The sequence below is a fragment of the Mesoplodon densirostris genome, chromosome 1, assembly GCF_025265405.1.
Source record: "Mesoplodon densirostris isolate mMesDen1 chromosome 1, mMesDen1 primary haplotype, whole genome shotgun sequence".
Classification (NCBI taxonomy): domain Eukaryota; kingdom Metazoa; phylum Chordata; class Mammalia; order Artiodactyla; family Ziphiidae; genus Mesoplodon; species Mesoplodon densirostris.
The window spans coordinates 148,640,864-148,653,898 of NC_082661.1; the positions used below are offsets into that span (position 1 = coordinate 148,640,864).

Here is a 13,035-nt window from a genome sequence, read left to right on the forward strand (position 1 = left end):
CAACAGTGAGAGGCCCGCATACCGGAAAAAAAAAAAAAAAAAAAAAAAACTACAATGAGATATCATCTCACACCAGTCGGAATGGCCATCATCAAAAAATCTAGAAACAATAAATGCTGGAAAGGGTGTGGAGAAAAGGGAACACTCTTGCACTGCTGGTGGGAATGTGAATTGGTACAGCCACTATGGAGAACAGTATGGAGGTTCCTTAAAAAACTACAAATAGAACTACCATATGACACAGCAATCCCACTACTGGGCATATACCCTGAGAAAACCATAATTCAAAAAGAGACATGTGGGCTTCCCTGGTGGCGCAGTGGTTGAGAGTCCGCCTGTCGATGCAGGGGACACGGGTTCGTGCCCCGGTCCAGGAAGATCCCATATGCCACGGAGCGGCTGGGCCCGTGAGCCATGGCCGCTGAGCCTGCACGCCCAGAGCCTGTGCTCCGCAACGGGAGAGGCCACAACAGTGAGAGGCCCGCGTACTGCAAAAAAAAAAAAAAAAAAAGAGACATGTACCAAAATGTTCATTGCAGCTCTATTTACAATAGCCCGGAGATGGAAACAACCTAAGTGTCCATCATTGGATGAATGGATAAAGAAGATTTGGCACATATATACAATGGAATATTACTCAGCCATAAAAAGAAATGAAATTGAGCTATTTGTAATGAGGTGGATAGGCCTAGAGTCTGTCATACAGAGTGAAGTAAGTCAGAAAGAGAAAGACAAATACCGTATGCTAACACATATATATGGAATTTAAGAAAAAGTATGTCATGAAGAACCTAGGGGTAAAACAGGAATAAAGACACAGACCTACTAGAGGATGGACTTGAGGATATGGGGGGGGAAGGGTAAGCTGTGACAAAGCAAGAGAGAGGCATGGACATATATACACTACCAAACGTAAGGTAGATAGCTAGTGGGAAGCAGCTGCATAGCACAGGGAGATCAGCTCGGTGCTTTGTGACCACCTAGAGGGGAGGGATAGGGAGGGTGTGAGGGAGGTAGATGCAAGAGGAAAGGGATATGGGAACAGATGTATATGTATAACTGATTCACTTTGTTATAAAGCAGAAACTAATTAAAAAAATGTATTTCCAAAAAAAAATAAAAGAGTGGGTATATATAAATATGCATATATTTATATGAGTTGATACCTTGTAATAGAGGATTATTTTAATATTTATGTTTTGAAAAATCAAATTCAATACAGATAAGTGTGATTCAGGCAAAAAAACAAAACAAACAAACAAAAAAACCTCACCCAGTAAATAATCAGTGAACGAATGGCTAAATATCCTGTCACCCACTCCTGAGCTAGCTGCAGACAGCCTCACTCTACCACAGAGGTTTGACCATGGAGAATGCTGCCTTTGGATGGGCAGGTCAAGTTCGTGGTGTTTGAGTGCACAACATCCACTCACCTGCATGCCTTCTTGACCTGAGATCCCAATCCCAACGTCTGCCACTTGTATCATGCTAACATCATTGGCACCATCACCTTTGTGAAACAGACGAAAAGGTGAGAAACATATGAGGAGCAAAGAAAAACTGCCAACTGTGCAAATCAACAGTGGCCACTCAAACAAACAAACAAATCCTTCAAAAGTTTATCCCATGTCTCCAAGTTGCCTGGAAGCTAGCTAAGCACAAATGCAATGTGTCATCCCACTGCCATCAGGAAGAATTCCATACTCAACACTACCTTAAAGTCCTTCATGCTACAGCCCCTACCTGGACTGACCTCCCCTTTCTCTATGTCACTCACTCTACTTTCAATTTTCCAGATAGACCCTACTTCCAGCCCTGCACATGCTGTTTCTCTATTCTTTTGTTTGTTTGTTTTGTTTTTTCTTTTTATGCGGTACGTGGACCTCCCACTGCTGTGGCCTCTCCCATTGCGGAGCACAGGCTCCGGACGCGCAGGCCCAGTGGCCATGGCTCACGGGCCCAGCCGCTCCGCAGCACATGGGATCCTCCCGGACCGGGGCATGAACCTGTGTCCCCTGCATCGGCAAGCAGACTCCCAACCACTGCGCCACCAGGGAAGCCCTCTCTATTCTTATAACACTGTCCTCATCACCCCTGCCCCACCTTGCTGGATTTCAAGGGCTCTTGCGCTCAGCTTAGATAATCACTTCCTCTGGGAAATCCTTCCCATGTTCCTTTTAGATCCAATGCCCCTTCCTTAGGCTCCAAGCACCACCCTACGAATCTCTATCATATCTATCATGGTATTAAGCTTGCTATAGATTTCTTTGTCTTCCCAATACATTGGAAGCTTCTTTGGAGGAGGTATTACATTGCTGCTGGTAATGAACAGCTGTTGTTCCCAACTGCCCAGCAACCTTAACTTGTTTTCTGGTAATAGTATCCTGATTTTCCTTGGGAACTCTGAGTCCATGAGTCTCTGAGCTCAAAACACCAGATTTGGGATGGGCAACTGACTCAGGCCTGGACAATTACCATTGCCTGTTCCCTGGCCTCAGTGGTTGGTTCAGAGATGGGCACATGATTCAGCTTAATTGATAGAACTGACATGTCCAGGGCTCTAGCCTCAGGAACAGATGGATCCAGGGGCTTGAACAATTCACTCATTTATATGCTCATTCAATAAGATAGTTGAACAAAATTTCACCCTAATCCTGATACTTTATTCCAGCAACTTGAGAAGAGGTGCTATCTTTTCTTTCAGGTTGCTAATAGGATAAGATATAAAGGTGGGATTTTTTTTTTTTTTTTTGTGATACGCGGGCCTCTCCTGTTGCGGCCTCTCCCGTTGTGGAGCACAGGCTCCGGACGCGCAGGCTCAGCAGCCATGGCTCACGGGCCCAGCCGCTCCACGGCATGTGGGATCTTCCCGGACCGGGGCACAAACCCAGGTCCCCTGCATCGGCAGGCGGACTCTCAACCACTGAGCCACCAGAGAAGACCTGAAGGTGGGAATTTTTAGTAGCTGTACCAGCACCCTGAGGGGAGATGCTACCTGAGACTGAAAATAATCCAGGTGGAAACACAGACTATAAGAGATGGCTGAGTCTTCATCTTGCTAATGTCTGAACTTTGGAGTGTCTCAGAGCTTAATCTCACCCTGTTTCTCTTCTCCACTTACACTCATTTTTTTGGTAATCTCACTGATAATACTATCGGGGCTTTAAATATCACCACTAGACTTACGATTCCCAAATTTATGTCTCTAGCCAATTCCTCATTGCTAAATTCCAGACTTTATCTCCAGCTGCCTACTTGACATCACTGTTCAGACATCTAATGGATTTCTAATGTATAAAACCCAACTCCTGCTTCCCTGACTCTACCTCAGTAAATGGCAGCTCCATCCCTTCTGTTCTCAAGAGACAAAACCTTGACATCCCCCTTGACCCCTTCTATTATAGAACATATCCAATCCGTCAGCAGATATCAGCAGCTCTTTCTTCAAACCATGTCCATTATCTTACCACATCCCACCACCCCCTCTGCTCTTATCTGCGCTCGAGCCACAATCATCTTTTCCCTGATTTATTTCAATAGCCGCTCAACTGGTCTCCTTCCTTATGTCCTTACAACCCCGTGGTTACTCTCAACACAGCAGCCAATGTGAGCCTTTTCAACTTAACGCAGCTCATGTCCCTCCTCTGCTCAAAGTCCTCCTGTGGCTCCCTATCTCTTCAGATAAAAGCCAAAATTCCTGGGGCTTCCCTGGTGGCGCAGTGGTTGAGAGTCCACCTGCCGATGCAGGGGACACGGGTTCGTGCCCCAGTCTGGGAAGATCCCACATGCCGTGGAGCGGCTGGGCCCGTGAGCCATGGCCGCTGAGCCTGCGCGTCCGGAGTCTGTGCTCCGCGACGGGAGAGGCCACAACAGTGAGAGGCCCGTGTACAGCAGAAAAAAAAAAAAAAAAAAAAAAGCCAAAATTCCTAATGGCCTCCAAGACTCTACAGGACCTGGTCGCCTGCCACCTCTCTGTCCTTCACTAACCTGCAGAAGACTCTTCCCTTTGCTCAACCTGCTTTGGGTTTGAACACACCAAGCATGGTCCATTGTCTTCTCTGCCAGGAATGTTTCCCCCGCCAGATCTCCTATGGCTCCCTTATCATTTCCTTCAAGTCTCTGCTTACACACAACTTTATCAGTGACTGTCTCTGAAAAATCTATTTAAAATAGAAGTCCCTTGCTCCCCCAATGCTCTGCATCACCTGACTTTGCTTTATTTTTTTCAATAGCGTTTGTCACTATCTGATATCTTATATCTTTATACCTTTTTTTTCCCACTTTTTACTGCATTATACTCCTCCTATACGTAAGCTCCTTAAGGAAAGGTACTTTGTCAGTTTTGCATACTCTTGTATCCCCATTGCCTAGAAAAATGTCTGGTACATAGAAGGCACTCAATAAATAGTGGTTGGATGAATAAATAAATGAACTGTTCATATTCTTGAATTTAACTTTCTTGAAGGCAGAACTCATGGATTTTTCAGGTCTCCGATTCAGTACATTACCCTCCTTAACTCAGATGATTTGGGGATCTGACATGTACCACAGAGTCCTATTATATTGTTTTCCATGTCACATCTCTACCACCTGGTTCATAAGAGGAGGCCAAATAGGTGATGGAGGGCAAAGGGGAGGGAGTGAGGGGACGGAGGAGAAAAAAGGGAGGAAAGGGGAGGGGAAGTGGGGGAGGAAAAGGACAGATGGACAGAAGGGCAAACGTGTACAGAAGAAAGGACAGACAGAAGGATCAGCCTCTGGTGTGACATGAAAGTGAGAGGCGCAGGGCTGGGTTCCACTCCTGCTCACCGATGGCCAAAGTCATCACCCGGAGATGGCTTCGAACCAGTTTTACCACTTCGCTCTTCTGCAGGGGCGTGGCTCGGCAGCAGACCACAGCGTGGCAGCGAGCAGCCAGCTCCAGGAACTGCCTTTGCAGACTCTCTTGCAGGGCAAACTCCAGGGTCCTCCCGTTGATAATGAGTCCAGCTCGCAGCCCTGAGTCTGGGGGCGCGGGAGGCTGGTGTAAAGCCTCACTTGATGCTTGCTCTGGAGAAGCTGGATTTTTCTTCTGAAGTTCTTTCAAGATTGTGTCCATCAGCATCTCACAGGAATTCTTGAAACGAGAGGCAAAGACAGTTAGCCTTGGGGCTCCCCTGCTGGCCACATCCAGCTATATTTATCATTGCTATTCTTTAACATTTGCTGCATCAAGTCAACCCCAGGGAGTGAATAATCGGTTACTTTCCAAGACCTCACAGCTCTTCCACAGAGACTTCTGTGTGTATATGGGGACAGGATAAAAGGATGGGGTGCATCTCACTTCCAACTGTACAGCTAAGAAATAGTTTTAGAATTTCTTTCTCTATTTGTGCAATTTACCTTCTCAAACCATGAATCTCAAGAGCCCTTTGGTCTCATTCTCTCATTTACTACCTGCTTGACTTTAAGCAAATTAATATAACCTCTGAGTCTCAACTTTCTCATGAGAAAAATTCAAACATCTACATTATAATTCGTTGTGAGGAATAAGTGAAATAATATTGGGTTAGCCAAAAGTTTGTTCGGGTTTTCCGTATGATGTCTTGGAAAAACCCAAATGAACTTTTGAGCCAACGCAATACATGCACAGCTCCTAGTGTAAAGCATGACACAGCAGAATTTAAAACAGTAATAATTATTTTTCTCTTCTTTGATTCAACACATTCACTCACTTACTATTTATTGAGAAGCTACTATGTATCTGAAAAAATTCTAGGTGCTGGGGATACATCAATGAACGAGAAATCCCCACCCTCACCGAGTTAACATTCTGATCGATGTTCTTAGTGGCCTCATCCCATTTGGTGTGCATACATCCCTCCACTCTCCTCATCCCACGCTTGTTAGGAAGCTCTTTGAAGACAGACAGCACTTTTAATTTACTTTTGAAATCTCCCTAATACCTAAAAGAGGGCCACGTTAAGCACCCAATAAATATTCATTAGATGAATTCTACTCAAGAATATGAACAATAAACTTATACAGAAATTATTGTGTCAAATGACCACTAAGGACAGAGCCAAACAAAATCCTGGAACAGTGCATTTAAGTTTATACACTAAGCCTGAAATAGTTTATTCACGAAAGAGCCCCTCACTCAGAGGCCATTTACTCTTATTTCAAATGCTATTTTATCAAGCATTTCTCAACCCAAAGCAAAATAAGATGGGAAGTAGGTATGAATATGTAGGCACACAGGCACAGCAAATACTTAACAACCACATAAACTATAAACAAGAGACTCAACTTCAAAATGGAGCTACCTGGCAACCTTTACCACGAGAATAAATCTGATCCCATACACCTCAAAAGTCCCCATGGAAAAGTATACAAAGATGAATCAAAGATGCTCAGCATAGGCTCAGTATAGAATAGTAAAAAAATATTTTAAAAAACCTTCCAAACTTTGGTTAAATTAAAATGGTATATTTAGAAGGTAACATACCCCACAGTCACTGAAAATCAGGACCTCTATTAACATGACATGATGGTTAAGATATTTGTTAAGTGAAAAAATATAGCCACAATACTATACAACAGTATAAATACAGTCTGTATAGCATTCATATGCTCATACTGCAGAGTGCAGTCTGACTGGATGCCCTTCAAGATATGAATGTCAATTATCTGATTTTACGACTGTAGATTGATTCCAGATATTTTCATTCTCTTATTTGAGTACAAAAGTGTTTAGTTGTATAAATTAACTTTATTTTCATTATAGAAAAAACATACATACACACATATAGTCAATCTTCATTATTTGCAGATTCCATATTTGCAAATTCACCTACTTGCTAAAATTTACCTGTAATCCTACGATAAAGGTGTTTTCTTGGTCATGTGTGGACACACACAGAGTGACCGAAGATTTGAGTCATGCAACACACACCTTTCCTGTGCTCAGCTGAAGCTGAGCAAGGTGATGATGCTCCGATTTAGGTCAGCTCCCACACTGTAAACAAGTGCCCTTTACACTCTCTGTCTGGTGACACATTTTTTGCATTTTTGTGCTTTTTGATGGTGATATCAGTGTTTAAAATGGCCCTAACTGTAGCCCTTTAATGCTGTCTAGTGTTCCTATGTACAGGAAGGCTGTGATGTGCCTTATGCCTTATGTAGAAAACATGTGTTAGACAAACTTCGTTCAAGCCTGAGTTATATGCTGTTGGTCATGAGTTCAATGTTAATGAATCAACTATATATGTATAAAATTATATATATATAATATATAAAATTATATATATGATTATATAATATATATATATAATTATATGATTATATGTAATATATATGTAATTATATATATGATTATAGATATATAAAAATTATATGTGTAATATATATGATTATATACATAACATATATGATTATATATATATATATAAATATATATAAAATAAGGTGTCTTTAAAAAGAAACATACATGAAACAAAGTTATGTATTGATTGGTTGATGAAAGTGTTCTGACCAGAGGCTCACGGGAACCTAATCCTTTATTTCCCATAGGGGCAATGGTTCAGTTTTTACTACTTCAGTATTTCAGCAACTTTATAGAACTTAACTCTATGAATAATGCATTTATACAGATAAATAGATATAGGTTATGTAATATGTTAACATAATACCAAAAGCATGCTTGACAAGTAATCAGCTGTCGGTGCTTAGGCAATTCACAACCTTTTGGAGTCTCAGGCTATAAAATGGGGATAATTTTATCTGCTCTACTAGTTATAATGGTCAAATGAGATCATGTATGAAAAAGGCTTTTATAGATTCTAAGAAACATGAATATAAAGACTTACTATCTCGGAAGAAAATTTTAAATGAAATGAAAATAAAACTTAAAAAATTAAATGATGAGAATAAACAAAAAAAAAAAAGAAAAAGAAAATTAAAAATTAAATGATGAATCCTGAAAGGCAGTAAATAATCCAGGATATGAGTCTATTAAAACAAAAAAAAAATCGAAATTTATGAGAACAGAAATTATGTAAGGTTTGTAAGTGGCTACATTTACCATAACCTAATTTGCAAATTTAGGAACCAAAGTTGATGGAAACCTGTAGAGTTGAGGTACTACACTATAGATATGATTGGACAATCCATCGGTTGCCAGGTGGCCCACTTAAAATGTCACAGGAGCCATGTCCTTCGCTAAATGACAAATTGGGCTCATGACCTTCAATTCCATTTTTAACTCTTAGCATATGAGGGGTGGAGAGTGGGAAAAAGAGAAAATAATACAGTGACTGAGCCCCTACTATTTGCTTGGGATTTTATATGCATCGACTTGAGTCATTATAAAACTCAATTAAATTATGTTCACTCACTCTGTTCTGTTTAGTTATCTGAAAAATTGAGGTGAAATACCTACTGATAGCAAAAAAAATCTTTTGTATTTAGAACAGTCTACAGTGGATACTCTATAAAGACTTGAGTTGGTAGTTTTAAATACCTTTAACCATAAATTGTATATTTATAAATAAATTTCATAATACTAATGATTTTATTGCTCACAAAAATGGCATAGTCAAAATTGAACACAAATGATTTATTACTTTTACTTTTAAAAGTTCACTGAACCCCTTTCATCTGCCAGGCACCACATTAAACAGTTTATATTTTCCCATTTAATGCCCACAACATCCCTATGAAATAGACATTACTCTCACATTACAGGTAAGAAAATGACTCAGGAGGGTAACTCGCCAAGGTCACATACCTGGTCACTGGCAGGCTAAGCATTTGAATTCAGGTCTTACCAGACTTAGGGCACTTCCATTTTAGTGACTAAAATGACCAAGCATTTTCTTGTGCTCACTCCCCAGCTGAAACTGGGATCTGGCTGGTGGCTATGCCTCTGGGTCCCTGGGCCACCGTCAACTGCCAAGGAGAACTCACTCTGTGTTGAATAAGGAAAATTCTCTTTCCTCAAAATGTACCATCTAGTTGGGTATTGACTGAGGCCTGACCATAAAAACATGGCTAACCAAACGTGGCAGCCTGTGACCAAGACCCAAGATGTGATCCAGGTGAGAAGCTCCAGAGGATTTCTGAGGCAGGTTGCTATGACAGAATGGATGTGACTGATGAAGTCTGACAACTGAGGAAGGAAGGAGGAAGCTTTTCCAAGCAAATTAAACAGTATGCACAAATCTTAGTATCACTATACTAGGAATCTTCTGAAAAAAATAAAATGCCTGTTTAATTGATTAGAACATTTGTATTAGAGATTAGTGGCAGGGGTGGAGGGAAGAAGGGGTATTAGAAAAATAGGCTGAATCCAAATCTCTTAAATTCCTTCTCCTCAAAAAAAAAAGGAGAAAAAAAATCCAAAAACCCTTTTTTCCTGCCCTTAAACAGTTCTTCCAACTTTTGATATTCTCAGGTGCACTAGCTAAGATTAACCACTAGAGGGCAGGGTTATCCTCTGAGCCTAATTTTAGAATTACCAGGAAAATACTTATTCACCTGACTCCAACCGAAATCATTACTTCTCCTCAGATTGACAGGGGGGTAGATTTCTGTCCCAGAGCTTGACATATTTTGTCATCACGGTCTAAATCTTGTCAAATCAGTGATAAGTCAATATGGGGTGGTGGTGGGGGGAAGGCAAATAAAAAGGAAATTTTCTTTCAAGGTCTTTATTCAGCAATGATTCCTTTGAATCATTATATTTTCCAAGCCTTTAGAAGAACTAAACAAGCTAGGTTGGGCTTCCCTGGTGGCGCAGTGGTTGAGAGTCTGCCTGCTGATGCAGGGGACGTGGGTTCGTGCCCCGGTCCGGGAAGATCCCACATGCCACAGAGCGGCTAGGCCCGTGAGCCATGGCTGCTGAGCCTGCGTGTCCGGAGCCTGTGCTCCACAGCGGGAGAGGCCACAACAGTGAGAGGCCTGCGTACTGCAAAAAAAAAAAAAAAAACAAAAAAAGAACAAGCTAGGTTGCTGGATAGAAGCACTAGTTTTCAAGGAGTTAATGGTTACTGGTTTTTCTTTCTCCTTATAGCCATCACATCACAAGTATTCCATTGGCTTTGAAAACACAAAAAGACTGGCTTGATCTCAGTAAACATACTTTACTTTCAGTGTTGAGGATGAAAAGCTTGTCATTTGGCTCCAGGAGTTTGCACGCATAAGCAATATTGACAGCCGTCTCCTGTTTGTCTCCTGTCAGCATCCAGATCTTGATTCCGGCTTTGTGAAGGGCTTCTATAGACTCGGGGACCCCCTCCTGCAGACGGTCTTCAATGCCAGTAGCACCTAAAAAATAACCAAAATGCAACAGGGCTTGTAAGAAACCAAAGCCAGCTGAAGCTCATCTAAACTATAATTGAACCCTATCTGTTAGCCGACCCAATCCTGAACTACACAAAAGGTTCCAGTAGCTTCAAGGGGTCCAAATGAAGCGTGAAGTCTCAGACCAAAATCATATACAAAGTAATATTTTGGGAAGAAAGCCTTAGCAATCAATGAGTTTATCAATTTTACCTGCTCTCCTTTTGGCTAGCTTACTTCTCTGTAAATTGAGGGGGTTTCATTCAATTACTTATATATCCTTACTCTTCAACTTTACAATTCCATGATACTCTTAGGGTAAGGGTAGGCTTTTAAAGACTGTTCTGGTCAGTAACACGTATTATCTATTTTTAATGCTCTTTCGTATTATAAGTCCATAATTCCCTTTTCCGTAACAACTGAGGCTAGCTATGTTTTAGAATTCAGAAGTTTTGCAGATTTTTAAAAGGTAAGAGGATATATGTATCATATTTTACAATATCTGGTAATCAAGCATATTAGTATTTTTTTAGCAAAACTTACAAATTACAACATTCACACTAATTAGGATAATAAAGACTTTAAATTGTCTTATCAAATCAGGCCTGATTTTGCTGCTAAATGAGTTTTGGCACTAAACTCACAAAGCAGTTTTGAGTTTGGAACTGCAGATGAGGAAATGTGAATCTGTACCACTCACACTGACAGAGGAATGACTTAGGAGGAAGATCATTACTCTATTGGCTAGAGACCAAGTTAGATCATTGTTTTTCTCTGAAGCAGAGGAACAGAGCTCAGAGACTGGTGTTTTGGTGTGTTAGTACCCTAAAGCAGTGTTTCTCAACCTTGGCTGCCTCTTAGAACTACTTGGGGAGCTTTGAAAAATTCAAATGGCCACACCACACATCAGACCAATTGAAACAGAATCCCTGGGCAGGCATCGGTATTTTTTAAAGTGCTCCAGGTGATTTTAAGATGCAGCTCCATCTGAGACAAGAGGTGTCAGGTGTGCAACTTTTAGCTGAAACCAGGAAGTAAGAGAGGAGAGACAAATAAATTTCAGTAGCCCAGTTGCAGGCACAGAATAAAGAATATGGGCCCTGGAGGGAGGTAGATCTGAGCTTCTCCCCAGCTCTGCCAGTCACTAGCATGTGACTTTGAGCAAGTCATTAAACTGTTCTGTGCTCCAAGTTTCTTCTAAATAAAATAGAGATTTGTTGTACAGATTCAAAAAGACAACACAGATTAAATACCTTATCCAATGCCTGGCAAGAAACTTTAGCCTTCCTCTCTTGAACCAGGGTATTTAATTGGCTTTGTATTCTATGTTAAGCATTGAATTTTTAAATGATCTTAAGGATGACCACCCTGCCACAAATGAAGTCTAAGTTCACTGCAGTGGAAAATGGACTGGAAAGGACTGGAAGCAGAGCAGAAGTCAAACTGGACAGGGTGGGCAGAACCTCATGTATCTATTAGATCAAAGTGAAAAAAAGCCACTGGTGAATAACTAATTTACAGACATCAAGTGTTTTTGAAAATTCCCCCTTCAAACAATACCTACCAAGTAAAGTTAGTTTGTTCTCCAACCTCATGGCAGATTCAAGTAGTAATTCTTCCCTGTTGTCAATGCTGGTTTCAGCTAAAAAATGATTTCTCAGCCACTCTGCATATTCAGTGTCACTCATGACCTATGAGGGGGAAAAAAAGCTATGAGGCAGGCCACGTGATGAGCCTATGGTATTTCTTTCTCTAGGTTCACTCAGGCCAGGTCCAAATCCTCACACTACCCAGTCACAAACTTCCCGAGCTCTGTGATCAGACTAGTGTAACACTGAGGATGGACAGACCAGCTCAGAATCTCTGGGAAATTCTAGGCACCATATAAGATGAAAGTAGGTTAATCTATTTAATTAAACCAGGGAGTATGCAGTTGGGAGAAAGGAGCCACTTGAAAGTTAAATTCAGGGTTATTCTAATGGTGCAGTTGAAAAAGTGGTGCCCAGTACTCAATTTCAGGTATTATATAGCTAGCAGCACCTTTGATTTCTTTTGATGGTTGGTTTATAGGGTGAGTTATCTGTAAAGGTTAAAAGAAAGAGGAGGCCAAATGGGTGAAGCAAGAAAGTTCTCTTCCAAACAAAAAATTAAGTGGTATTCCTGGAGAGGGGACCAATGATACATTTTCCTTTGTCTTCAGATCGCTGTAGAGGGAGAAATCTACTTTCAGTTCTTATAAAGCAATATGCAGTAGAGGGGGTGAGGCAATTTCTCTATCTACTCATTCTTGCCCACAGGTAATTTGATTTGGGAGAATCTGACATCTATTGGGCTACATTTTTATCAGGGCAGGATCATTCCACTGAAAAGGCAGAAGGTCTGTTTCGATCTTGAATTCTTCATTCTTCTTACAACTGTGTATGAGGCAGGCTTTTGATTCTCCATGCAGCTGGTTGACTAAGTGCCTCAGAGTCTACACCAGATCCCACTTTCCCTAAGGCAGTTCCCAAGAACTAGAATTTGGGGAAGAAATGAGAGATGCCTACGTTGGTCTCAGGTCCTAGCTATAGTCTCCAATTCAGTTCTCCCAGGAGCTCTATTGTTTGGGAACTACTGGACAGTCATTAAAGCATTGATACTGGGCTTCCCTGGTGGCGCAGTGGTTGAGAGTCTGCCGGCTAATGCAGGGGACACGGGTTCGAGCCCTGGTCCGGG

At 41.3% G+C, this 13,035-nt stretch overlaps 1 protein-coding gene across 2 annotated transcripts in view; it reads right to left on the reverse strand.

Moving 5' to 3' along the window:
• ATP10D (ATPase phospholipid transporting 10D (putative)) overlaps window positions 1–13,035 on the reverse strand; it is a 131,058-nt gene that overhangs the window by 23,195 nt on the left and 94,828 nt on the right. For both annotated transcript variants that reach the window (XM_060110342.1, XM_060110350.1), the window contains exons 14-17: window positions 11,885–12,011; window positions 10,121–10,305; window positions 4,810–5,116; window positions 1,434–1,510 (exon numbers count right to left, since the gene is read on the reverse strand). In XM_060110342.1, the coding sequence (XP_059966325.1) occupies window positions 1,434–1,510; window positions 4,810–5,116; window positions 10,121–10,305; window positions 11,885–12,011 (696 nt within the window). The remainder of the gene's footprint in view (window positions 1–1,433; window positions 1,511–4,809; window positions 5,117–10,120; window positions 10,306–11,884; window positions 12,012–13,035) is intronic.